Here is a 25,716-nt window from a genome sequence, read left to right on the forward strand (position 1 = left end):
CTTCTATCTCCTGCTTGAGCTTTTCAAATTTTGTCCAGGTACAGCTGAACAAGCTCTCATTACATTAAGAATTGCCTCCCCAGCTTGGCACAATCTTGCATATTTCATTTCATCATTAAAGTCCCAATGAGGATCATTCTCAGGCCAGTGAACTGCACCTCCTCCTCACTGGTAAGCTTGATAATTTTATCAAGCTTATCATTTTCCCTTTTAGTTAGTAACTCATCTAGAAGATATTCAAAATCAATCCAGGTTGGATCAAATTGCCAGCGTATCTTCTCTAGCATTTTTATTGCAGCTATGGGCTCCTCCTCAAAAGAAGGAATGCTGCAATTAAATTCCTCCATATCCTGAATGGTAAATGGTGGTACCTAATAGTTACTAACTCATTCTTCTTAGGGTTACGGGTTGGTACTTCTCTTAAAGGGAATAGGGTTAGTATCTTCTTTCTTTTGGCTTTTAATTTCAGGTGGCTTGGTGAGAGAATTAGAAACAGTAGGAGAGGCAGTCTTAGTAAATTGAGCAAAAATTTCATTCTGTTTGGAGATAGTTACATTTTGATGCATTATAATTTTAGCCACTTGAGAGATACTATCCTCAACTTTGGAGATAGTTTTGTAATGGGTAAAAAGGGGTTTTGGTTGGGTAAATATTAAAAGGTTAGGTCACCAGGGAATTGAATAATTATCAATCCCCAAAATTATTTTAGTGATTTATTTACAAAATATAGGAGAGAGTGGAAGTAGGGAGATGAGAAGAGGGTAGAGTAAGAGATTGTATTCAAGTCTGGATTTTACTCTGGCAGGGCTCTAGATGCCCAGCCAGAGCCTAAAAGTCAATTAACAAGGATTTTAGCCACAAGGGCTTCTCCCAATCAAGGAAGCCTCCAGGAGGATAGTACCTCCTAGGAGGTTAAAGGAGCCAGCCTTCTTCGCTCACCACATTTGTTCTAAGAGAAAGATTTAAGAACAGTCTCACCAAGGTCTCAGGGTCCCAGGTCCAGCATTCCTCCAGGTCCCAGCAATGAACAAGAAGCCCCTGACTCACTCAACTCTCTCTTTTAAAGGGGCCTTTTTTGTCACTTCCTGTGCCTTCCTCTTAGTTTTTATGTCTAATCAGAACAGATACTTTTCTTAGGACTGCCACAGAGGCAGTAAGTAAATTCTGATTTGTTACTCTAGCACATGTGGGTTACAGACAACCCATCTTGTGAGTTAAATGGAGATGTTTTCACCTTTGGTGATTAAATCTAAAGATAGGCAGGGTAGATTTAATCTAATTATCACAGTTTCAATTTGGCAGGCAATAGTTTTTGTCAATTGCAAGATGCAATTCTCAAGATATACAACTCTAGTCTCCATTAATCTCTCTTTCAGTTGGTTCCTTTTCTTAGTAAGGAATAAACTAAATACCTGATCCAATTGGTGTCAATTGTATTGGATCAACACAATCCAAGCAATCCAAACAGAACACATACTCCAATAAGCAGTATTAATCGGAGACAATCCAAAACTGTGAGATGTAAAATCTCAGTGAAAGTCCCAGGCATTGGGAGTTGTCTGAAGTGAAAAGGCATTACCTCCTTCACTATGTATAGCATGATGTTAAGCAATGTGGTTACACTCCTATCCTTTTCCTAATATTGGAAAGAACAGAAGATCAATAGATTAATCAAACTCCTAGCTGGCTCTCCAGGCTGTGAAGGGTTAAATTTTGGGGGTAGGAGTTTGAACAAAAGCCAGTGTACAGTTTATTAAATGCAAAACACTTAGTTTATTATAAGGAAATATGGATAGGAAAGAGGAAGAAGGATAGTGAAAGTAATCTTACAAAATCTTGTAACTATATCCAAGATCCCAATTCTACCTAAATTTCTCTTAAAAACCCTGAATCTATCTGCCTCAGAAGGCAGTATCTTCTGCAAGGCTGAAGCCCTTGCCTACTCTCCTACTCTATCTAATCATATAACCACTATCTATCTACCTTAACTAACTAGGTTATTAATAATCAATAAGGCCTTAGTTGCATTCTCTGTCTCCATCCAGAGAGAGTGCCAGCAGCACAACCTCTCCCCAGGAGACCCAGAGACAAAAAGCCCTTTGCAACTCTCTCCAGCTGACTCACTTCCCTTGGCCACACCCTTCTAACTGTCACTAACTGACAAGCAGCTCAGCAAGGGGTCTCTTACTGAAAAATATTCTTGCTTCTTTTCCTCTTAAATATTAAAAAAAAGGAGAAATTAATAAAAACTCTCAACATTAGCCTAGGAAACTGATGGTTCAGACTTGCTGGCCTCATTTCTTAGTTGCCTTAGTATAATGAAAAAGCCACAAGGAGTGCCAGGGGCTCTGTTAAATGTGCTGCCTGATCTGTATGTGGCCTGAGTGTGGCCCAGAATCAGATTAATATGTAACTGAGAAATATTTAACAAAATACAGTAAAACAGTTCACTTTAAAATGTGGTTTTCTAAGCCAGTAAAACCCATAGGGATCCATAAGTATGGTTTAGGGGACCCCATTTCTATCAGAGTTTGACACCACTATTCTATGATGCCTAGCTGTTGGGAAAGAATGGACAACTCAGGTAAAAGTGTTTTGCTCAGCTGAATCAACTTGTGGATCTTCAATGCTTATCCTTGTTGAATATTCTTTTCTTACTATGACTAAATAAATATCCTTTTTTAACTGTTTAAGAAAGAAAGAATAGAAATGTAAGAATGGTCCTTAAAAGCCTAGGACTTAATCATTGAAAAGCCCCCAAATTAATTATAAAAAGATATTTTATGAGGTGTGACAGTCTCTTATATGAATCAGGAAGTAACAGTTACTAGGATGAAGAATAAGAGCCCAAAAGATCTTAAAGAACCCTACTCATGATGGGAGCAACAGAGGATTGACTTTTGGAGCTATAGAATCTAATCTGTAAGAAGCCATTTAAAGCAAGAATAGAAACCTAAGCACAAGTAACCACCATAAAAAAGCATCTAGGACTCTGGGTTCAAGGCATGACAAAGCAATAGACATTTATTAAGTACTTAGTACATGCCAGTCACCCTGCTAAGTCCAATGAGTCACAAATATAAGGAAAAACAAAATCAGTCCCTGCCCTTAAGGAAATTATATTCTAAAGAGAGAAAACAAGCCATAAAAGGGGGAGGTGGGAGAGGTATCCAAGAGAGCCTTGGTATCCAAGTCCAGAAAGAACTAAAGCTAGGAGGAGAATAAAAGTTTAGGAATGAGTCCCTTGCCAAAATGTAGATCTCAGGAGGCACTCACCAATAGGAGATGGGGGCCAGAATAATAGATAAATGTTACAGAGTGAAAAACTTATAAATGAAGATAATTGATGTTGTAATGTAAGGAGGATCCATATGTTGAATGAAGTTCCATTCCTTTGATTGTGGCAGGCCTGTAATAATATACCATTGTCATACATTAAGCTATCTTATTTGAAAGCTGCAATTTTTCTTTCATATCATTGTATAGGCTTCAGAATAAAAATGTATAGCTTTTGCAACTAAACATAATTCTTATGGAGTATAAGCTTCCCATTTCTAGCCTCCCCCTCATCTTTGCAAGTGATCATAGTTCATTTATTAATATTCTTTTGCACTGAAAAATAATTTATTTTAACTAATGTTTTGGCTTTGGAGCAGGACTTTGTTATATTTGACTCCTTGGGAACAGTCTCCCAGAAAGGAATCCATTCTGACCCTTTAATAACTTCCCAGAAAACTCAGATAGTATCAAGCTTAACACTCAGCAATCCCCACCTCCCACTCATTCCAATGCTTACCTGATAGTGTGATTAAGTCAGTCCTTTCTTTAAATGTTTTCCCTTTAACTTGGTTGCACTTTTGCTACTTTATGTGTTTCAATTGCCTTCTCAAATCAGCTATGATTTCATCCTTGTCTGAGTCAGTTTGTCTTGCTATCCTTGCTTCCTTTTGCTTTGAATCAAGGATGTAGGAAGCATGCTGTCTTACATCCTCCAGTGGCAGTGATTCCCACTGTGGACAGTTTTGCCTAAAGAAATTTTGTATTGGGATTAATGTTCCCTTTACAAACTGCCTACGGATATGATCTATGGTGTCTTGGGCATGAGTATCACGTAATCCCGGGATTGTCTCTGCTGCCTCAATTACTCTATTGGGGAAACTGCTAGGATGTTCCTCCTCTCCCTGTCTTAATTTTTCAAATTTTTGCCATGAATTTGACCTATTTGAATGGGTTCTCATTGCTTCTAATAGATCAGTTCTACATTGAATCAGGTACCTACAGTTGGCATGTTGGGTAAAATCTAAATCTTGATGGACTAGCGACCAGGCTGTTAAATTTGGGTTTATCCTCGTTTCATTTAGGAATTTTTCCTTTTCTGAGGAAGAGTAAAATTCCCCTAAAAGAAATTCCACATCATCGAAACTGGGATTAAATAGTGTGAACACCCTCTTTAATTCTTTTATGCTTTTGAAAGATTTTTCAAAATACTTGGGAAAGCATCTCTTTAGCACTTCCATGTCACTTGGGGTGAATGCTTTATATGTTTTCACGTGTACCACCCCTTCCCCAGGCTGCACGATGGTTCTATCTACAATTGGTAAAAGAGAGACTATGGAATTTGTGGATGTTTGGTTGTTATTGGGCTTTGATTTTTCATTGGTGGTATTATATTCTAGGTATTTGGACTCCACAATCTCTAGCTGGAGAATTGTGTTTGTCCAGGTCCTTTCCTTCCCTTATCTGTTTCAATACTTGGAATAGTCGACTGATGTTATCTACTAGTTCCCCAGAATCAGTATCTTTCTTTTATGAAGTAATTGAGTTAAACCATTGCCACAGGTGAGAGAAAACATTTTTTGAGACCATAAGGAGTTGCCAGATTGTTAGGATTATGGCTATGGCTGTTGGGATAAAGCAGCACACCATTTATAATAATTGTAGATGTTCAATAATGGTTGCATGAAATTAGGGACCCTTATAATCCAAAAATCCACCATACCCTGCATTAGGGACCAAGAAATCATCAAGATGCTAGATAGGATGAATTTTATCCTAGCCAACTTCATTTTGGTTGTTTCAGAAGATTTTAGGTAGTTCACTAACTTTGCTCACCAATTAATGTTATAAAAAAGTAAATAAGGTAAGTGGGTCAATGAGGCAATTTGGGTGTGAGGAAGGATAAAGGTATATTGGGAGATTATAAGGTGATTGGAGGAGAATGAAGGTAAGGGAAGGTATGTAGGAGATAAAGGAAATGGGGTATGTAGGAGAGGGCAGCTCAAACAGATTTATTCCCAGAGGCTTGAGACAGAGAATGCAGGGAGGAAATTAGGGCCAGTAAGAAATGTTTAGGTTTTGTCTGGAGGGTTTCTCTTGTTAATTTCTAAAGTCTCTTGAGGGAGGAGTCAAGAGGGCCCCTCCCTGCCAGTCAAACTGATGGCTGGAGGAAGTCTTGAGGTAGGTACTTCCTGCCAAAATGGATGCCCCAATTCTTTCAAGAAATAAAAGAAAATGAGTCTTTCCCTCTTTAGCCCTTGCCTCAATCTTCGATACAATGATTCACCAGAGGCTTTGAGTAGGTAACAAGGGGATTTATTTATCTCAGGTTAGTCAGAGGGAAAGAGGTTCAGGATTTCTAACTGCTGCTAGGAAGAGGGGTGATGGTGGGGGATGGGCTGCGGAGAGGTTTAGACAGAGAGAGTCCGGCTTTCCCAGTTAGGCGATTTGACTGCCTTTTAAATAAAGTCCTTATTAAATCACTAAAACTAGGGGTAACTTATTTGAGCATACTCTACTTGCCTATAGAAACTAAACCTACAATGTCTAATCACCAAGCCCTCCCTTCCACCAGGACCCAAAGGAAATTCGGGGAAGGGGAGGGATGGAGATGGGAGACCAGGGAGAGATCCAGAGAAATGAGATAGGTCCAAATTTCCCCAAGACAAAATAAGCACAGGCCAAGGCTGAAGCAGTTAGGCCAAAGCCAACAGGTTAAGCCAAAGCAAAAGCCTCCAGCCACAGCGAAAACCAGAAGGCAAAAGACCCGTCAGTTGGAACTTCACCTCTATTTATAGTTTCAAGTTCCAACTGACTTTCTGAAGATTCTAAGATCTTTAACTGACTTTTTGTTACCGTTATAAATTACAGCAAAAAGTTTCTGTTAGCCACCTTGCATTACATTTATCATCTCTTATCCTTAATTTGAACCCTAAAACACTTACTGTATTAATCCTTTTGCATCTAAATGTCTTTCATAGCTCTAGTAGCAAAGTTCTATTTTTGTGTTCTTGTGATGAGCCAAGATTATATCTAGAGCAGACATCTGCCACATATAGTGATATGTAGGTGGAAAACTAGGCTATTTGATAGAGCACACCATACAAATACCATAGATCTGGGGCAGCTGGGTAGCTCAGTTGATTGAGAGTCAGGCCTAGGGACAGGAGGTCCTAGGTTCAAATCCGGCCTCAGACATTTCCCAGTTGTGTGACCCTGGGCAAGTCACTTGACCCCCATTGCTCACCCTTACCACTCTTCCACCTATGAGCCAATACACAGAAGTTAAGGGTTTAAAAAAAAAAAACAAATACCATAGCTCTGTATTCATTCCTAGGTTTGTCACTATTCACTGTATGACTTTCATGAAGACATAATAACTGTGTCTCCTGATGCCCTAAATTTAAATTAGGAATCTTAGCCTCTTCTTCATGGAAATATTTAGACAGAATAATGAAAATGTTTTGAGGTTCCATTTCCCTTTATAACAGTGGTTCTCAAACTTTTTTGGCTTACTGCCCCCTTTCTAGAAAAAATGTTACTTAGACCCCTAGAAATTAATTTTTTTTAATTTTAATAGCAATTAATAGGAAAGATAAATACACCTGTGGCCATCACTGCCTCCCTGGATTGCTGCATCACCCCCCGGGGCAGTAGCGCCCACTTTGGGAATCACTGCTTTATAACTTCCTTCTCTTTCCCTTCCTTTTCTGCCAACACTCCAAGGGGCCAGCGTACTCATCCTTCTCTTATAACAGAACTGTATCATCTGACCATAGTGCTCTAATCAAAACTTAACTGCTCATTACTCATTCTTTTTAGTGCTTAGTTAGCAGTGATGGGAACTAATCTCATAAATTAATTTGTATATTAAGCTGGTCAAGGCTGATCATTGTTTAGTTATCTGGAATATTAGCATTTTACTGGAGACTCCTAGAGTAATCTGAAAGAATTGTCCTATTAGTGGATGTTCAGGGACTGTGACTGGCTGCTAGAGAAGTTATTTGATGGTTTATAGGCATTTACTAGCTGTATTTACATCAGATATCCCTCAGGAACCAAAATTTCCCCTGATGTTGAAATGATTATCTGGGACAAGATGGATGCCACTTTGAATGAAAGGACGGGCAATTGAGAACCTCAGAATGTCCCCAGGTGCCGTGAGCCAAGGGCAAAAAGCAGTTGGCCCCAGCCCTATAAATACCCCCAAGTGACAAGACAAAGGAGCTCAGATTGGAGCTGGGACTTGGGAAGGTGGGAGGTGAAGGGTGGAGGGTAGGCCTGAAACCTGTGACTTGTTATCCTACTGAGAGAGCTAGAGAGCAATCACCATCCTTGTTAATAGAGCTGAGAGAGTTTACTAATATCATCAATCAAGATCATCAAATAGCCTTCCCTAATCTCTGGCTTGGCTGTGGCCAAATCAGGTCAGAGTTAGTGAGAGGGTGAAGAACCTCCAGTTTCTACTAAACCTAGCAATCTCCAGACCTTGATCAATAACCTAGATTATTAGCCTAAATAATTAGCACTAGGGTTCCCAAGGCCACAATCCCATTCCCTTGTTTCCTAACCCCATTGACAGATTTAAATAGTGTTTACCATCAAGTATCTTTCCTGAGTGTTAATTATACCAAAGCCCTTGGGAAGGGAGATCAATACACAATCAGATTATACCATTATCCAATAGCTAATCAATAGCCCTCATTAACAACTATTCCAACTTCAGGTTGTGAGCTAATGAGGTTAACTATCCACACAACCTCTCACAGGTTCCCTGCCTGGGCACACTGTTAGAAAGGGTAGCTGACAAGCTTATTCAACCAAGCCTGTCAGGGAGAAGAGGCATAGATTATACCAACAACTGCATAGAGGCCTGTCAAAGGAGAGTGTGCTTTCTCCCTCAGCAACTACAACCAGCTTAGGCCTGGGCATAAAATCCCTCCTCCATCTATATTATCATTTCTCTGAGATCTTCATATACCCATATAACACTGATTATTCATGTGTATTAGAAAAGTGATAGCCTTTCCTCTATTAAATTTTCTTCAAATAAAAAAAAAAGTTTTCAAACTTAATAATCCTAGAGTGAGTGAATTAATTAGTTAATGAATAAGTATCTGTTAATCATTTAACCTGTGCCAAGCATTGTGCTAAACACTGTAGGATTTAAGAAGTTTAATGAAAAAGGCAATACATATAGGAAAATGATGTCCAGGGAAGGTGTTTTGGTCTAAGAAGTGTAACAAAAATGGTAAATAAAGAAAGGATAAATAGGGGGTTTTGGTCCTTTGGTGGGAAAGGAGGGTGCAATAGTGATTTGAGGGCATAAGGAGAGATGTAAGGGGATGGCTGAGTTTAGAGAAATAGAGGACAAGGTAGTATAATAAACGGTAAGGGAGATGATGAGGTAATTAGGGGAGACAGCTGCAACAGGGAGAACCTCAGACTAGAGACAGAGGTTGCTGGGGAAGGAAGGCTGGACTCTTCCAGGGAAAATGGTATTTCTGCAGACACAAAGGTTAGGGTCAGTCAAAAGTGGTTTGAATCTGACTAGAAGGCTTTCTAGTCAGTTTCTCAAGTCCACCAAGAAGGAGTCCTGAGGCTCCTCCCTGTCAGTGAAACTGAAGGGTTTCCAGGAGGAAGTATAGAGACAACTACTTCCTCCCAAGATGGATGCCTCCAGCTTCTCTCAGGAAAGTAAAGAGAATAATTCCTTCCCCCCCTTTCAACTCTCACTTATTGTTGAGCCAATGATTTAGCAAAGGGTTTGAATAGGTATCAATGCGGTTTATTAAAGTTTCAGGGTTGATTATCAAGGAGAGAGGAGTTCAGGGTTTCCCTAACAGCAGCTAGGGAGAAGCTCAAGGTGGGGGAGGGTCACAGGAATAGCTTGGACTGAGAGAGAGCTGGCTCTCTCAGCCAGGGAAGTTTGGCTGCCCTTGAGGTTAGGGAGTACTAAAACAATGAAGCATGGGATAGTTTGTTTCAAGGGTAAGCCCTACTTGTCTATGGGGAACTAAATCTTCAAAGTCTAATTGCTACAACCCAAAAATCCACCCTTCTCCCAAAGCCCACGGGAAAATCAGGAAGGTAATAGGAGAATGGAATAGGGAAGGTCCAGAGAAGTTAGCTAAGCTCCAAAAATCCAAAAACAAAAGCACAGATTCAAGGTAACGTTTCAGCTGAAGGCAGAGCCCAGTTCACCCCTCTGCTCTCCACAAGCTTCTGGGACCAACTGAACTTTGTCAGAGTTCTAAGGCTGGTCAACTGCCAGAAGTCCTACAGTTAGGTTTTGCAAGGGTAAAAGTCTTGAATGCATCTCTGCATTACAGAAGTCATCAGATGATGATGGAAATTGGTGGTTAATACACTGACACATCATTTCCAGAAGTGACATCAATGTTGATTTGATTACAACTCTCAGAACAAGACATATCAAGAGGGTGGTTTGAGCAAGGCAGCAAAAAAAAAAATGTCTGGAGCTAAGGAATTTGATCCCAGGGAGTCCACAGCTGAGTGACTTAACATTGTCTCTGGTTTAACATAGCAGCTGTAATATTAATAGGATCATGGGACTTAAGAGTTGAAAAGGGTTTCCAATATTTTTTCCAATACTGACCTAAGAAAGAATTTTCTCTATGGTATTCCCCACAGGTGGTCATCTAGATTCTGCCTTTAAAACCTCCAGAGATGAGAAATACATTACCACCTGAGGTAGCCCATTTCCCTTTTGCACTGCTTTAGGAAGTTATTCTTGTCCATCTGTAGTTATTCTTATCCATTTTTCTAGAACTTAAACCTTACATTGCTCCTAGCTATGAAATTTCACAGTATCATGAAATATTCATTAAAACTTACTCATTCACAAAAACACAGTCATGGAAAATCAAATTAGATCATTTAAAAATATGTGTCCCTAAGCATTCACCTAGCCATAAAAACACAGTGTATTAAAGTTTATTTAAATAAATGTGATTAAACCTATGCAGTGGGACACAACACATTTGTTTTCTGATCTCAACTGGAACCTCACTCCTGCAAAGATATCTTTTCACTCTTGCACTAGTTGATTTTCAGTTATACTTCCAATAGCAAGTATCCTAGCATTTTTTTTTTTTGCCTTTGACCAGTCATTCTCTTGACTCTTAGCTGAGGACCTTGTTTCATACTTTAATGAGATAATAAAAGTAATTTGCCCTCAACTCCTTCTGTTTCTTTCTACCTCAGAATGTTACTAGTCATCCTTCCATTCTCTCCTCACTTGGGCTCCTCTTTATAAGAGATTAGACTTCCTCCCCACCCAGACCAGCCTTTCTATTTCATCTCCTTCCATCCCTGGCAATAATTTTCTCCTTTTCTCCTCTACTTCTTCTTACTTCTGTCTTAACTTCCCTTCTCTAACTGTACATTCCTTCCCTGATAAATACAAACCTATCCAGATATCTTCTTAAAAAACTCTCACTTGCTCTTACTACCTCTTCAATCTTTCAGTCTATAGCTCTCCTCCTTTTCAAAGCTACAGTCCTAGAAAAAAAATGTCTATGTTCCTTATCTCTTCTTCCTTTCATTATAATCTTTAACCCCTTGAAATATAGCTTCTAACTTCATCACTTAATTGAAACTCTACAAAGTTACCTTTTAATTGCTCAGTTCAGTGGCTTTTTCTCATTTCTCGTCCTTCTTATCCATCTCTTTGCAGATTTGATCATTTTGACTACCTTTTCTTCCTAAATTATCTCTCCTACCTGAGATTTCATGGTATTTTTCTTTTTTCTATTCTTCTCCTGCCTGTCTGACTTCTTTTATGGATTATCATCCATGCCATTCCCCCAAACAATGGATGTGCCCCAAGACTTTATCCTGAACACTCTTCTCTAATCCTTCTATACTCTCTCTTCATGACCTTATCAGTTCCCATTAGTTCATTTATCATCTTTGCATAAATAACTCCCAGATGGATAGATACATTATAGACAAATAACTCCTGATATCAAAAAGGAAAAGAAATATATATATGTATATATATATATATGTACACATCTATATGCATATACACACATCTAATTGACAGAACAGAGAGACCTCAAAGAGCAGTCAGAAATGAACTAGAGAACTTTGGACTAAATTTCATTCAAGAAATTGTAAAACTTTTTGTTGGGCAATCAAAGAAAATGGCAAAGGTTCAAGGGCCTCCTAAAATAGTTTGGGGAAGTTTTAAGATGGGTTTATCTCCATTCATAAGATAGACAGGATATACAATCATCACTGACTTAAGGGATTATAAAATACTCAATGGAAGGCTTATGTCCCCAAGTTGGGTGAGGGAATAATATCATAGTACAGAAGTCCAGAGGTCTAGATGATCCTTTTCCTCAGGTTGGTATTTACTTCTCAAGCCACATGAGTGGAGTTTCTCTAACTAAGACATTTTTGTGGCTAACCACAAGTGTACTCATGACTCAGTATACAGTCTTTAACCTGCTTCTTTTATCCTGAAAAAGTCTGATATAAGAAAGTTTAACCTTTAACCTCATGTGAGTATAATATGGATGAATATCTTTATTATTATTATATGGATGAATATTAAATTTGACCACCAACATATGAATGTGAGAATATCTAACAATCACTTATGTAATCACACTTAGCTGAATAATACCGATTGGAAATGAATTAGGAATAAATCATAAACTATGGATAGATCATGGATCAGTCAATCATTTTTCACATTATATATACACACACACACACACACACATATATATACACACTCATATGTTTATTCAATCTAAATTACTTGAAGGTAAAGAATGTTTTATCTTTGTCTTTATATTCTATATTCCTAGCATGATGCCTGGCACATAGTAGATGTTTAATATATTTTTTGATGATTAATGAGAAACAACCTTATTTAATAATTTTATTAGGGATTATTAATCTCCTTGGGGCTTAACTGTATCTTTAGGTCTCTAGCTTTCTCTGCCTCAGTGATTTTACTTGTAAAATGGAGCTTGTAAAAGACCATAGCTAACCAATGATGTATTTGTGGTTCAGTCTGAAAGAAGCAGATAACAAGATTATTCTGGAATTGCAAAAATCACTGTGTCAATTCTTGTTACTTTTTTCAGCAACTCTGAAGGAACTTATTTCTCAGACTATGGTGTGTTGGGCTCAAGAAGACCAAATCCAGAATCCAGAGCTTGTTCGGATAATGTTCAATCTTCTCCGTCGCCAATATGACAGTATTGGAGAGCTTCTACAAGCCATGAGGAAGACTTATACAATTAGCCATGCTTCTGTAGAAGATACTATTAACCTACTAGCTGCCTTGGGCCAGATTCGCTCCCTCCTCAGTGTAAGAATGGGGAAGGAAGAAGAGTTGCTTATGATTAATGGACTAGGGTAGGTAATTGCTAAACATTTTGATATTCCTAAAGAATATGTTGGAGGAAAAAAAGTGTTAATTGGCTATAGAAGCCTTGATTTAGTTCCTATTCAGGGGTGTTATAAATGGATATAAAAGGATTTACTCAAGTCCTATTCAGGATATTCCATCTGCAGATGGCATATCAGGATATTCTTCTTTGAGATCACTGAAAGGGATTGTTAGTTTATTCATATTTTATCCTTGCTTGTAATGAGTACATGCAACATAAATGAATATGTGGCAACTCAAGTAAAGAAACCCAGAGAGTAGACTATGGAAGGGCCTTACCTTCTTGTGTGGGTATGTGGTAAAAGAAACCCAATGAAAGCTCATAGTAAAGCTAACAGAGGACAGATGATGCAGTGGTGTTGAATGTGATATCAAAAAGCAACTGAGGGGGGCAGCTGGGTAGCTCAGTGGATTAAGAGTCAGGCCTAGAGACGGGAGGTCCTAGGTTCAAATCCAGCCTCAGACACTTCCCAGATATGTGACCCTGGGCAAGTCACTTGACTCCCATGGCCAACCCTTACCACTCTTCCACCTATGAGCCAATACACAGAAGTTAAGGGTTTAAAAAAAATTTTTTTAATCTAAAAAAAAAAAAAAAGCAACTGACTTCCAATCCTGTGTCAGACATTAGCTGTATTGCCCTGAGCAAGTCACTTAACCTCACTTTGCCTTCATTTCCTCACCTGTCAAATATGGTAATAGGAGCATCACCTCAAGGATCAAAAGAGTTAATATATACTAACTATTCATATTATTAAATTTGACTTCAATAAAAATAGCCATTGAAAGATACTGGCAGTATTTTTCTGATAGAGAAATACTCCAAATCAGAAAGTGAGGAGTAAGATTTTAGTATCTACATTTTTTTACTTTGTAAGAAATCTTTTGAGAAACTGGCTCATTTGGATACTTTGTCAGTTAAGATAATGCTGTTTTTCCAAAAATACCCTATAGAATCATCAAGATCAGTTTCAAGAGCACTTCCACCAGCAACAGCAAGTATTAACTGCCTCTGCATTTAATAAAGATTCATAAAATATTAGTGATGGAAAAGACTTTTAAAATGATCTCATGTCCTTGTTTTACAAATGAAGAAAAGAAAGTCATAAGAGATGAAATTATTTTCCCACAATCTAGTTAGTGGAAGAACCAGATTCAGAATATAGACCAAGCCTTTGCTCATTGTACTAAGACCCCAGGTGCAGCTTGCAACCCAAACCAAGGTCTACAGGAGGGTCTTAGATGATCCTTGGTAGGGTGAAACGTGTCTCCTAAAATCTCAGCCAATCATGATGTGGAAATAGATGTCAGGGAAAATTTTGGGTGTGTAGGGAATGACTAGGAGACGGGATCAAATCCAGAAGCACCATTGTCGTCATCACCATTCTGGTTTAAAAAAAAAGTAGGTAGGAGGGAAGGGAAACAAGCAATCTAGTATTGGCCCATGAACAATCTGAAGGTTAAAGGGCTACTACTCACTCGTGCCTCTTTTTTTGTGAATTTTGATGCCAAATTTTGCTAAAGAGGCAGTATGATATGATGGAAAGAATGCTGAACTTGGAATCAGTGGGTTCAGATTCCAATGCAAACTAATTATGTGACCTTTGGCAAATTATGTTAGTGATCCTCAGTTTCATTGATAAAATAAAATTAATTTTTTCACTATCCCAGGTAGCTCAGGAAGATGAAATGGTTTACAGCCTTTTGTAACATTGGCCTTTCAGTGCATGCAGATGCCTGGTATGGTGTAAAACAATAGTATTGATGTCAAAACAAGCAAGTAAATCTCTTTTTTACTCTTTACCCTAGGGATATAATGAATAACAAAGTTTTTTACCAGCATCCCAACCTCATGAGAGTCCTGGGCATGCATGAGACTGTTATGGAGGTGATGGTGAATGTTCTTGGAGGAGAAAAATCTCAGGTATTGTTACAAGGAGAGTTTTGTGATCATGTTCCTCATGATAGAGAACCCTGAAACAATGTCCCCAGAAAGAATACAATGCCAGATTCTCCAAGCTCTAACAAAGGCAGCCCGAGAGAATAAGGAAAGTCTCAAAGGTGATGTCAAGAACTCAACTACTACTAATATGGTACAGATTAATCACTATAAAACCCTTCCATGTTATTTATATGCAACTTATAGTATGTCCTGCCTAGTATTCTAAGATTCCCTAAGGACACACACAACACAAATAAACCTAGATACACAAATAGGGAAAATACCCAGAAATAAACAGGTTCCCAAAGCTGTACTATTCAATCAGAAAAAAGAATCACCAGTTTAAAAAAGGATCATTTCTATCATGGAAAGGACCAGCATTGTCCATAGCTGCTAACAAGAGGAAGTTCTACTCTACTTTTCTTTACTTCTCTCTATTTTTATATGTTCCTGCTAGTTAGGCTCAGAGTAGGTAAGAGAAACCTCTATGTCTCAAAATTATTGTACTTGGATGCTGCTAACCTCTTTATGTTATCCCCAGTTCAATTGCCATATTTTCTTTAGTGTGGTCAGTGACTGTGACAGTGGTGGCAGTGACAGTCTTTCAGCCATTGTCTCAGTTATTCTAACTTTATATGAATTGGGTGAGACAGGAGCAGGTAGAGACCTGAATAATGCCTGGCTAAAGCAGAGGGCATGGTATTATCATACAGAACTGGACTAGCTAGTATTTATAATATATATTAGTATATTCATATATATGTGTATATATATATATATATATACATATATATATAGTTCCATCCCAACAAAAACTTGTTAAATGTGTACCATATTAAAAACACTGGTGGAGACATTGAAAGATCTAAAGAATCTATGATCAACAATACTATAAAAGCTCAAAGAATTACCTTAACCACACCACTGTGTTACATTGGCTTGCTAATGGTTGATTCTCTTCCCCTATAGGCTGCTTCCTCTCAACCTTTAAGTCCTCCTACTTAAGTAGTTCTTGGCTGTTCAGAAAGATATATTGATGATCCCAGGAGGTCTCATTCCCCCTGGATTATGTACATTTCCTATTTGTCTAACATGTCAAATGAAATGAGACTCTGTGACCCAGCATCTATTAGCAAGGAAATCTCTTTCTCTTTTGTAGAAGGACATGAGTATTTAGTGTAATGCAATACTGCTCAGCCTGGATTCTCAGAAGGGTCAGACAGCCCCTACATAATAAACCATAAAATTTCGAAGACCAGTATTCAGAGGTGTTAGTCTTCTATGGTTATATCCTATGTGAAACAACTAATGAATGAGGAATTTAAAAAACAAGCAAGAGTTAAGCTTTGAACTCTATCTAAGCTGGTCTTGTTTCATCTCTCAGAATTCTGATTTCTCTAGTAATCCTCTTAGAAAGTGTCTTAATGGTCTCTGGAGTCATTTGTTTCTATGTCTTAGTGTCTTTTGGTGTTAGTAACTTTTTCATTTTTGAAGTACTTCATCCTTAATTAAAAAAGGGGAAATAAAAACCTAGTCAAACATTCTTGTCTTCCTAAGACCCTTCGAGAAGATCTAGTTAAGGGAACCCAGACTTGAAACCCACATATTATAAACAAACATTTACTGAGTACCTACTTTTTACAAAAGCTCCTGGTTACAACAATACAAGCTATGATATACAAAAGTTTAAGTGTTCAAGTTGATCCCTTTGAAATATATTAACATACATGAAGCAAAAGCAAAGACTATAAGATCATTTATTGTCAATTCCTGAATTGTACTTTATAGATTCTAAGTACCATAATTACTGAACAGAAAGATATCTTTCATTATTGACTGAAATGATTGAAAAGGTCTTAAGAATCAATAAAAAACATAGTACTTGGTGATCAACTTGATAATATTCACAACCTTTGCTCTCTGATGTCTTATGTTCTTGCATATGGTAACAAGTACTTTTTTCTACCAACCTCTTCTCCTATTTTCCCTGAAATTTCCTTTAGAATACATTCATATTTTATTCCCAACTAAGGAAAAATACTATAACTCTACATATCACATCATCTCTGGGGAATAACAGGGCAGCTGGACTTGAAAAAAAGTTTGGTTTGGATTTCCTTTGGAGAAAAGATGCTTTTGAAACTACATTTAGCTCTCAGCTCTAATAGCCTTTACCTAGATAAATAACTTCCCTAATTCTCCCTGTGATGGTTGTAAACCAAAGGGAAGTGATGAGGGGATAGGGATTCATCTCTGAGCTACTATATTCTTGTAAGATCTATTTCTTAGATTATTTATGACAAGTGTTTTATGAGCAGATTTGGTGACAACCTGTAACAGACACTGATTAATTCCTTTCTTTCGTGTTTCCCTCAGATTGCTTTTCCAAAGATGGTTGCTAGTTGTTGCCGATTCCTTTGCTATTTTTGTCGAATCAGCAGACAAAATCAAAAAGCCATGTTTGAGCATCTAAGCTACCTACTTGAAAATAGCAGTGTTGGCCTAGGTATGTAATGTTAGACCATCAGTTCTTGAAGTAGAAGCAATAAAGTAGCAATATGTTTTATATTTTTAAAGGAGAGACTATTCATGACCTAAAAGAATCATATATGCAGTCACTCCTTCCTATTCAAAGATGATATTACTAATGCTATATACTGTTTTGTTTTTTTCTTGAATTGTATACTGGTTAATTTGCATTTATCCATTCTTTCTCTTTCAACCCATCTTCCCTTGAGACCAATGACACATGTCTTGTGTGTTGCATAGTTGGGCCAGCATAATCTATGCCATATGGAATGGCCTCCTCTATTGTATAAAGTATGCTAATATAATGACAGTATGAAGAGTTCAGTCTTTTGGCAAGATAGCTTTTTCTCTGTCCCAGAGCCATGAACTATATTGGAAAATCCATCACCTCTAGTAGAAAGCAGTATTTTAAAGTACATGCTTTACTTCCTAATGATGATGAGATATCACTATTTTTCATATGTTGTTGTGAGGGAGATTACTTACAAATTATTATTTAGGAAACCTAGCAAGCAGGGCTGGAGAATTCTAAATGGAATGGGGAAGCAGAAAGTGAGCCTTGCTTTCTCTGACACGGACTCCATGGTGGTTGGAACAAGTTGTACCTGACCCTGGGAGACCTCAGAGGAAGTGGAATTTGTACCCTGATTCCCTGGGATCCTGAAGGAAGACTGACATCTACTTGTGGGAGATTTTTGGTAGAGACTATTAATCCCAACCTGAGTTGCAAGTTAACTTGGGCTGGGTTAGCTCCCAGAATCTACCCATCTGAAGAAGTACAGCTAGTGGTCCTGGAGGAGCTACAACATCACTGGAGTGTGTCAGGACTCTGCTGTGAGGATACCCACTTCAGGCCTACTATTCTCTGGGCCCTGCCTTGTTTAGCTCTCAGTTCAATATAGATAAGTCCCTCCCCTGATCCTGTGGTTTGCCCACAGTCTGGAAGTGTAGAAACCCCTATTCCCATCCTTTACCATAGTTCCCTTAATTAAATTTGTTACAAACTCTTGTCATTTGTTTGCTAGTTTCCATAGGTCCCTTGTCTAGATGGTGCAAGGTGACAGACATTTTCCTTAACAGTTAAACCCAGTCTCCCTAACTTGTTAAGTCCCCATCTTTTGTCATTCCTGTCTCCTGCACACCCTTCTGGACCCACATTTATAATATTTAAGTTAACTCCCCTGGTTTTTCCCATAAGAATGTAAATGATAAAATGTTATTATTTCGTTTCATACTTCAGTATTTCAAGGATCCTTAATTTTTTGGTGAAGATACTCCTACCAAAACAGTTGATAACCCACTAATACAACAACTTTTGAGAACTTAGGGTTATTTCTATGAGATGATGAGGCTTTCAAGTAGAATTTAATTTTATGTATATAAATAAAATTTATTAATTGTATATACATGTAAATGACTACATAAAAATATGTAATTCAAATTTCTATTTATCTCATGTAGTCAGCATTTTCTTCCTAAAACAGCACTATCCTATACTAGTTTGCAATATGATTTTGTCTGATATTATTTACTGAAGACAGAAATGATTTTTCAATCATTTGATTGTCAATCAAATGTCAACCAAAAGTCAATCAAAAGATTTTGAGAGATTTTAAAATATAGAAAGCAATAACATTATGCCCTCCAGAATTAAGTGGAACATATAGGTCAACTGACATATTAGGATACAGGACACCTGATTGCTACTATATTCCAACTACATTAAGACTTGATATCTATTATGGTAAATGAATAAATAACTCTGCGGGTTAACTAACAGAATAACAAAACCAGTGATAAACAACTACAGGGTGGTTTGGTAAGGAGAGGAATGGGAATGGAGGAGAGAAGGAAACCACCAGGAGAAGCTGCTAGGGTTATCTCAGTGGGTCCTTTGTCTGATGCCAGGTTTGTCTGGGAAAGGAGAAGAACAAGGAAGGTCTGTATAAAAGGGTTTTAATAACAAACTAGGATAGAGAGTGAAGGGAAGTAAGGGAAAACTGCCACTTAATTCTAAAGGTAACTGTCAGGGAATGGAAGTATGGTGATGGCTATTCTGAACACTAAATCTACCAGCAGATTTGCCGATGGCAAGGGCTGGCTTGTCAGAGGTAAAGGTATCTCATGAAACAGGCCTTGGCTGTTCTCTAAATATCTCTGGTCCCAGAAAACTCTGGTTTTCACAGCAAGATATAATCCAAGTGGGAAGTCAGGGAGATGGGATTTTCTGTGCGTGTCCACCAATACAGATAAAAATCCTGTCTCAACCTGTAACTTCACTGTTTGTTGATTGAAGATCTTGTATTCAGCTCTAAGGAACAAATCCAAAGTATTGAGATCCCAAACACCACACAGGCTCATCCAGACAGCTGCTTACCAAGCCAACAACTGCCCACAACTGCCAACTCCAGAGTTGCTGTGTGCTAGTCCCCTCTGTGACAGGATTCCAAGTTTGGAATTCCAAGCTCTTGCCAGCTTGCCAGCCAAGCCTGCTGTCTGCTAACTAAATCTCTAATCTATATTTTTCTCTATAACACATCTCCTCTCTTCAGTTTTTTCATCTGTAAAATGGGGACAATAATTGCAGACACTAAATAGAGTTTCTTTGAAATTCCCTGCTGTGGAGAAAGGCAAGGGAACTTAAAAACAATGGAGACCCTTTATATTAGAAGAAGCATTCTTAACAGTAATTGAATCAGGGGGGCAGCTGGGTAGCTCAGTGGATTGAGAGTCAGGCCTAGAGACAGGAGGTCCTAGGTTCAAATCTGGCTACAGACACTTCCCAGCTGTGTGACCCTGGGCAAGTCACTTGACCCCCATTGCCTACCCTTACCACTCTTCCACCTAGGAGCCAATACACAGAAGTTAAGGGTTAAAAAAAAAAACAGTAATTGAATCATACATTTCTTCTCTATTCAGTTTAAGATAAAAAAAATGTTAAAACAAAACAAAAAAGCTATTCAAATTGCCATTTTTATACAAATGGAGGATGACTCCCATTGGTGTAAAATAGACCATAAATCTAGGTTCCCATGTAAATTGTTCCCTCCCACCTATAGCTATCTTAGAGGCAATGTTGTTTGGCTTCTCTTTGTTCTGTCTTGTCTTTCTGCAGCCTCACCAGCAATGAGGGGTTCTACCCCACTTGATGTGGCAGCTTCATCAGTCATGGACAACAATGAGCTAGCACTGGGCTTGGAGGAGCCAGACCTTGAAAAGGTAAGGGTGGTATGATTTATGCATCAAAAGCAAAGAAAATAGAATCTTAAATCCTTGATGAAGAGTTTTTTTCTTTGTATTCCAAGCACTTAGCACAGAGTAAACACTTATTAAATGCTCAATATGAATGAAAAGTCAAGCCAAGAGATTTCCCATCAGAAAGATATATATCTTAGGAGTCTCAAAAGAAAAGTGATCATATGGATATAATAATAATTGTCTGGTAATTCTGACTCTATATTATATGCTGAAATGCACATACTATTAGGGTTCAAATGGGTGGCCACCAGAGGAACACACGAGACAATGCAATCAAAGCAAGAGAAAGCTTTATTGCCAGTGCACTGGGGGGAGTTCTGTAAGAGAATTCCCCAAGTGCTACGTCTACAGAGGGGAATATATAAGTTTCAAGGGCTGGGATATAGCTAGGGTCTGATAATAGCTAGACAATGGGAGTATAGAGGTTTCCAGGTGCCATAGGATGTAATTCTTAATGTTCAAGGCTGCTCTGTCTAGGGAGGAGTGGTGCCCTGTTCAAGGCTGCTCTGTCTAGGGAGGAGTGGTGTCCCCAGAACTATGAATTCCAGATAACCGCCCTGCTGAGCAGAGCATGACGCTATCAAAACCCCCCTGCTTAACAGGGTATGATGCTGTCAAGCTGTTAGTTTATGCGTCTCAGCTTTTTGGCTTCAACAATATCATAAATATGTGTTTGTGTATTTGTATACATGGACATAGTCAGCAAGCATGTGTTGTATACCTGTTCAGAAAAATAACACTGAACTGTCATCTAAGAATTGATAATAAGTTACCAGCTCTCAAACAACTTGTAGACTAAAATTGGAGAAGTCAGAAAGATGTTTATATTTAGAATAACAATATAAAGAATATATACCTATATATACATGATTTACATATCTAAAGAAATATGGCACTGACATTCATGTGTTTATAAACTGAGGCATGACATCTACAGAACTTAGACCTTTCTTCCTCTAAGGGGAGCACACTTGAGGGAATATTGAGCCAAGCACTGACCCCTATAGGGCCCAAGTCCCTAGGTTCCCAAATGGAAGATTACCCAAGAGATACCTGCATGAGATAAGATACTTTTAAAACCAGGATAATTATTAAACAAGAAACTACATGCACATGTGTAGCAATTAGCCTAACGATAAAAGTTCAGATTTTGAGAGGACAGGCAGCAGAATATATGTTTTTCTAACAAAGGAAGGTGGGAGAAGGGACTAGAATTATGGGTGGACAGTTCCAGAAACGAGTTTTGGGATTGCAAAATGCAAGAGCAGCTAAGTGTAAGACAAAAGCTCTTTGGTACATATTTTGGTACATTAGCATAACTCAGCCCCAAGGTTTCAGTAATACAATGGCCCACCAAGTCTTAAGACCAAATGTCTGGTACTTAAGGCCAAATGATAACAATTAAACAGGAAGTTTTCAGAAATAGCTGGTGAGATTAACAGAGAGAAATAGTCTGCTCATTAGAATTTATGAGGCTTAAAGTTAACTATTGTAGGGAGCCAAGGGGTTAAATACACCTAAAATGCTTTCCTCCTCCCCTCCTGGCATTCCTAAAAAGGGCCAGGAAAAGGGCATAGTTGCAGAGAAAATGCAACCTTCAGAAAGAGATACTGAGGCAAGGGAAATTTCCCTCCCTCCAGATGTCTGGCCAGAAGGAAAACAGAGTCTGGTCAAAATTATTTTTGTTGACTGTCTAATTCCCACGATGGGCTAGCTCAGTTCTGACAGCAGAATAGGATTTATACATTGCTTCTGCCTCTGCATGATGGAATAAACCAGGACTGCTAAAACCTGCCAGTGTGACTCTCTGTTTTTAACCCTTCGCTTTACTCTGCTGTCTCTCATTGAGACCCCTCTCACAGCACTCTGCCCCAAATAAAGTCCCAGGGACCAAGAAAGCTGATATAAGATAGTTTCCATAGTTACTTCGACTAGTTTATTCACTGTCACTCTCCAAGGTTGCTAGTTTTTTCAAGCCATACTATGTCTTTATTGATGAAGTCAGTCTCACAAAGCCCTCCTTGATTCTCTGGGTTATCAATATATCTGGAAAGCTCAAGCAGTATTGTTTTTCACATATTTTAAGTTATTTTTCCTCTGATATAAATAATTATACAGAGATATAGTCATATCCTTTCCCCTTTCTCTCTTTGTGACCAGTGGCATTTGCTAAAGGGTTAATGAGGGATTTGGGCTATAAAATTAGACTAATGACCTTGGTTTCTTAGTACTCTGCTCTCTTCTAATCAAGTAAACTATCTAGCTAGTGTTACAAAGGCATCAATCAACTTTACTTTTTGCTATAAATTATTAATATTAAATGTACAACTTCCATCAGAATTTATCACATCAAACAATATTTTAGAGGATTAGGGCTGGGAATTATTTCCTTTCAAGAAAACTACAGCTTCAAGGATCAGCTTTCACACCTTTGAAAGTGACAAACACCCAGCTGGGGAAGAGGAATTTAGATAATAAGGGCAATGTAATAAAGGTGGACCATCCAGAACTTATATCTGGGGGATGGGGTGTGACCTTTTTTGACTCAAAATGTTATGAAAATTCCTACAACCAGTATATATTAGGACTTATTTAATCTTCACAAGCTGTGCTTTTCCATGGTGTGTATTCTCAAAGGACTTCACCTTAGTCAAACTCTACTGTACATAAATGTAAAAAGAAATCAATAACTTTGATTTTTCTGGTTACTAGTAGTGCCCTTTCACTTGAAAAACAAAAAGCAGTTAGTAAGGTATCTTTAAGGAAGGTACTTATCATAGATGTAGTATGTGCTGATAGTCTCCATTTAGCCCTTTAAATGATACTACTCTAAAAAAATCATAAAATTCTTAAAATGTGCCAGGAACTAGATAGCACCTTAGAAAATTTATTAGAGAAGAATGTAGATTTGCTGGGTTGGAAATTGAAATCAGGAATAGGATTAGCAGCAGCTGATAGTCCTGGAAACTATCTAGCACCCTGAGAATAGGACATTGAGGCTGTATGTCAAAATATCATAGAGGACTTGTTGCCTCCCTTTTAAAATGGTGCTTTTTCCTCTAACAAAGGAATATCTTTTTCTTTCCTTTAGAAGGCCACTTTGCCCAGCCACTACTTTTAGTAACAAATTTCCACATAAGTTTTCCAAAATCATATGATGCATATTGCCTCCCTCCCCCATCCCAGAGCTGACAAGCAATTCAAACTGGGATATACATGTATTATCACATAAAATATATTTCCATGTTATTCATTTTTAAGTAAAGTCTTATAGAACAAAAATCCCAAAATATATACCCAAATAAACAAGTGATAAACCATGTTTCCATATGCATTTCTACTTCAACAGTTCTTTTTCTGGAGGTAGTGTTATGCCCGGAGAAGTATCCCAATAAATGAGTCTTGAACCAACAATGCAATATGCAAAGGGACTTTATTGTCTAGCTCGAGCTAGGGTCTCCCACCTAAAGTTGGTGAGTGACCCTGAGCTGAGCCTGGGCTAGAGTTTTTATGGAGTAGTAATCAGAATGGAACAGGGTAGAGGAATGTCCTTAGGTTAGGAAATCTTGTAGATAAGGGGAATGTCCTAAGGTAGATAAGGTGAATTCCAGAGGGGAAGAGATCAAAGGGAGAAGGGGAAGGTCTTCAGGGTAGATAAGGTCAGTCCCTGGAGACTGGGGGTCTGCAAGGTTGGGATTCCAGTGGATAATTCTATTTTACCATAATGTCATATAAGGGTCAGGCCCATAATGCCATACAGGGGTCAGGATTTTTAATTCTGACTCTTTCTAGGTTCCACAGTAGATAGCATTCTTTTTCATAAATCCTCAGAATTATCCTGAATCATTGTAATTCTGCTGAAAGCAAAGTCTACTGCAGTTGATCATTCCACAATATTGCCATTACTGTTATGAAAGAGAAATTTTTATTCCCTTTGTTTATTTTAAGTTAATCAATCAAGAACTTAAAGTATCCCTACTTAACACTTAGTAAGTCATTAACAGAAAAAGTGCATGCCCTAACAGGCCACAAGAACTGCACCCCGCCACCTGTCTCCTGTCTCTGGGCCTGACTCTCAATCCACTGAGCAACCTGGCTGCCCTCTGTTCTTATAGACATAAAAATAAGGACATTTGGGGATGAGACTACTTTGAGAGTGATTGTACAACTTACCAGTCATCTCTAGAGTTAACTTATACTTTATTAATTTTTTTCATGATATTCAGAAAGAAACTAAAGAGGCCTGGAAAATGTCTAGAAAACTCACAAATTTTATGAAGATTTAAAAAAAATTTTAGTGGTATTCTTGTCAGGAAAAAAAGTTAGGAGGAGGAGTTTAAAAAGTCCTTGTTCTTATAATGCCAGTCTATCATTTTTTTTCCTTTCCTCTACAAAAAAAATTGGAGGTGGCAGTTGGCTGGCTCAGTAGATTGAGAGCCAGGCCTAGCAAAGAGAGGTCCTAGGTTTAAATCTGCCCTCAGATACTTCCTAGCTGTGTGACCCTGGGCAAGTCCCTTAACCCCCATTGCCTAGCCCTTACCGTTCTTCTGCCTTGGAACCAATACACAGTATTGGTTCCAAGGCAGAAGGTAAAGAGTTTAAAAAAAGAATTTGGAGTCAGAATTAAAATAATGTCTTCACGGCAAGCAAAGACAGTCTCCAAAATATCCATATCTGTACCAGATCTGAAATTCTATGGATATGTTCCCAGTAACTCTGAAGCTTCTGTTAAGTTATAAGAGAGCACCCAGACTGACATGTTCTACAATTTGCTTGGCCTTTCCCTCATATTATAGAGAATGCTGTAAACTTTTGATGACTGATTGGTGCTAATGCAGAAATAGAGTGGATGGGTCTATGAATCAACTGCAGTGTAATCATGACATATACAGATAGCAATAGAATCCTCAGTAGAGCCTTTCAAAGCCAGCTCCTTTAGGTTCCATTAAGAGGTGTAAGGAGGGGGCAGCTGGGTAGCTCAGTGAATTGAGAATCAGGCCTAGAGACAGGAGGTCCTAGGTTCAAATCTGGCCTCAGACATTTCCCAGCTGTGTGACCCTAGGCAAGTCACTTGACCCCCATTGCCCACCCTTACCACTCTTCCACCTAAGAGCCAATACACAGAAGTTAAGGGTTTAAAAAAAATGAGGTGTAAGGAATTAAATTTTATGGTTGGACTAAATATATGAGAATTTAAAGATAATACTGTGGTCGCCAATTTAAAAATATTACAGCTCAAGTTGAATTAACTTTCAGTAGCTTTATTTACAAAGAG

The 25,716-nt window shown here is 38.2% G+C and overlaps 1 protein-coding gene across 1 annotated transcript in view; it reads left to right on the forward strand.

Annotated features, from left to right (window-relative positions):
• Positions 1-25,716, forward strand: part of RYR3 (ryanodine receptor 3) — a 570,927-nt gene that overhangs the window by 310,126 nt on the left and 235,085 nt on the right. The window contains exons 36-39 of the mRNA XM_044660040.1: positions 12,405-12,678; positions 14,522-14,636; positions 17,031-17,160; positions 20,299-20,402. Coding sequence (XP_044515975.1) covers positions 12,405-12,678; positions 14,522-14,636; positions 17,031-17,160; positions 20,299-20,402 — 623 coding nt within the window. The remainder of the gene's footprint in view (positions 1-12,404; positions 12,679-14,521; positions 14,637-17,030; positions 17,161-20,298; positions 20,403-25,716) is intronic.

Source organism: Gracilinanus agilis, chromosome 2 (assembly GCF_016433145.1).
Source record: "Gracilinanus agilis isolate LMUSP501 chromosome 2, AgileGrace, whole genome shotgun sequence".
In the NCBI taxonomy this organism is placed as follows: Eukaryota; Metazoa; Chordata; class Mammalia; order Didelphimorphia; family Didelphidae; genus Gracilinanus; species Gracilinanus agilis.